Source organism: Nestor notabilis, unplaced genomic scaffold (assembly GCF_000696875.1).
Source record: "Nestor notabilis isolate BGI_N333 unplaced genomic scaffold, ASM69687v1 scaffold18978, whole genome shotgun sequence".
In the NCBI taxonomy this organism is placed as follows: domain Eukaryota; kingdom Metazoa; phylum Chordata; class Aves; order Psittaciformes; family Psittacidae; genus Nestor; species Nestor notabilis.
In genome coordinates, this window is record NW_009941673.1 from 1 (window position 1) to 947 (window position 947).

General features: G+C 61.9%; 1 protein-coding gene across 1 annotated transcript; it reads left to right on the forward strand.

Moving 5' to 3' along the window:
• Nucleotides 1–9: 9 nt before the first annotated feature.
• LOC104401294 (ras association domain-containing protein 1-like) lies at nucleotides 10–897 on the forward strand (the record flags this gene model as incomplete). Its single annotated transcript, XM_010021014.1, is given in 2 exon segments — nucleotides 10–319; nucleotides 764–897. Coding segments are annotated over 2 exon segments (444 nt in total), but the record flags the coding sequence as incomplete, so codon positions are not given.
• Between the last annotated feature and the right edge of the window lie 50 nt (nucleotides 898–947).

Sequence of the window (947 nt, forward strand, 5' to 3'; positions counted from 1 at the left end):
GCTCACCCCCCAACTGTCTCCCAGAACAAGGACGGCTCCTACACCGGCTTCATCAAGGTGCAGCTGAAGCTGGTGCGCCCCGTCTCAGTGCCAGCCACCAAGCGGGTCCCCTCGCTGCAGACGGGGCGGTCGGGGCCGCACACGCAGGGGGTGAAGCGCCGCACATCCTTCTACCTGCCCAAGGGCACCGTGAAGCACCTGCACATCCTCTCACACACCCGTGTCAGCGAGGTCATAGATGCTCTCCTCCGCAAGTTCACCGTCGTCGATAACCCCCGCAAGTTCGCCCTCTTTGAGAGGTCCGAGAAGGATGAGCAAGGTACCAGGGGTGGCCCTGTCCCCATGGCTGCGGCCCCATGATGGCAGTTTCCCCTCGGAGGTGGTAGCCTCGTGGCGATGATGTCCCCAGGGTGGTGGTGTCCCCCATGGTGGCACCATGGTGGTGGTATCGCCCACGGTGGGGGTATCCCTGTTACGGTGGTATCCCCCTTGGCAATCCTAAGTGGCTTTGGGGGTGTCCCCCCATGGCAGCACTATCCCCTGTGGCAGCGTATGTCCCCATGGTGATGTCCCCATGGCAAGCAGCATCCCTGTAGCAGTGGTATCCCCCTTTGGTGGCAGTGTCCCTGTCACCATGGGCATGTCCCCTGCGGCAACAACATCCCCCCCTATGGTGGTGTTGTCTGCATAGTGGCAGCATCCTCATTGGTAGCAGCATCCCCATAGCAGCAGTGTTCCCATAACGGCAGCGATGTCCTTATAGTGCCAGTGTCCCCGTGGTGGTGATGTCCCCTCCGTGACGTGTGGCTGCCATTGCAGTGTATGCGGCTGCTGGCTGGCCCCAGTGAGAAGGTGCTGAGCTTCGTCCTGAAGGAGAATGAGACTGGGGAGGTGAACGTGAGTGTGGGGATGGGTGAAGGGACTGGCGGTACGTGGGCATGGGGGGA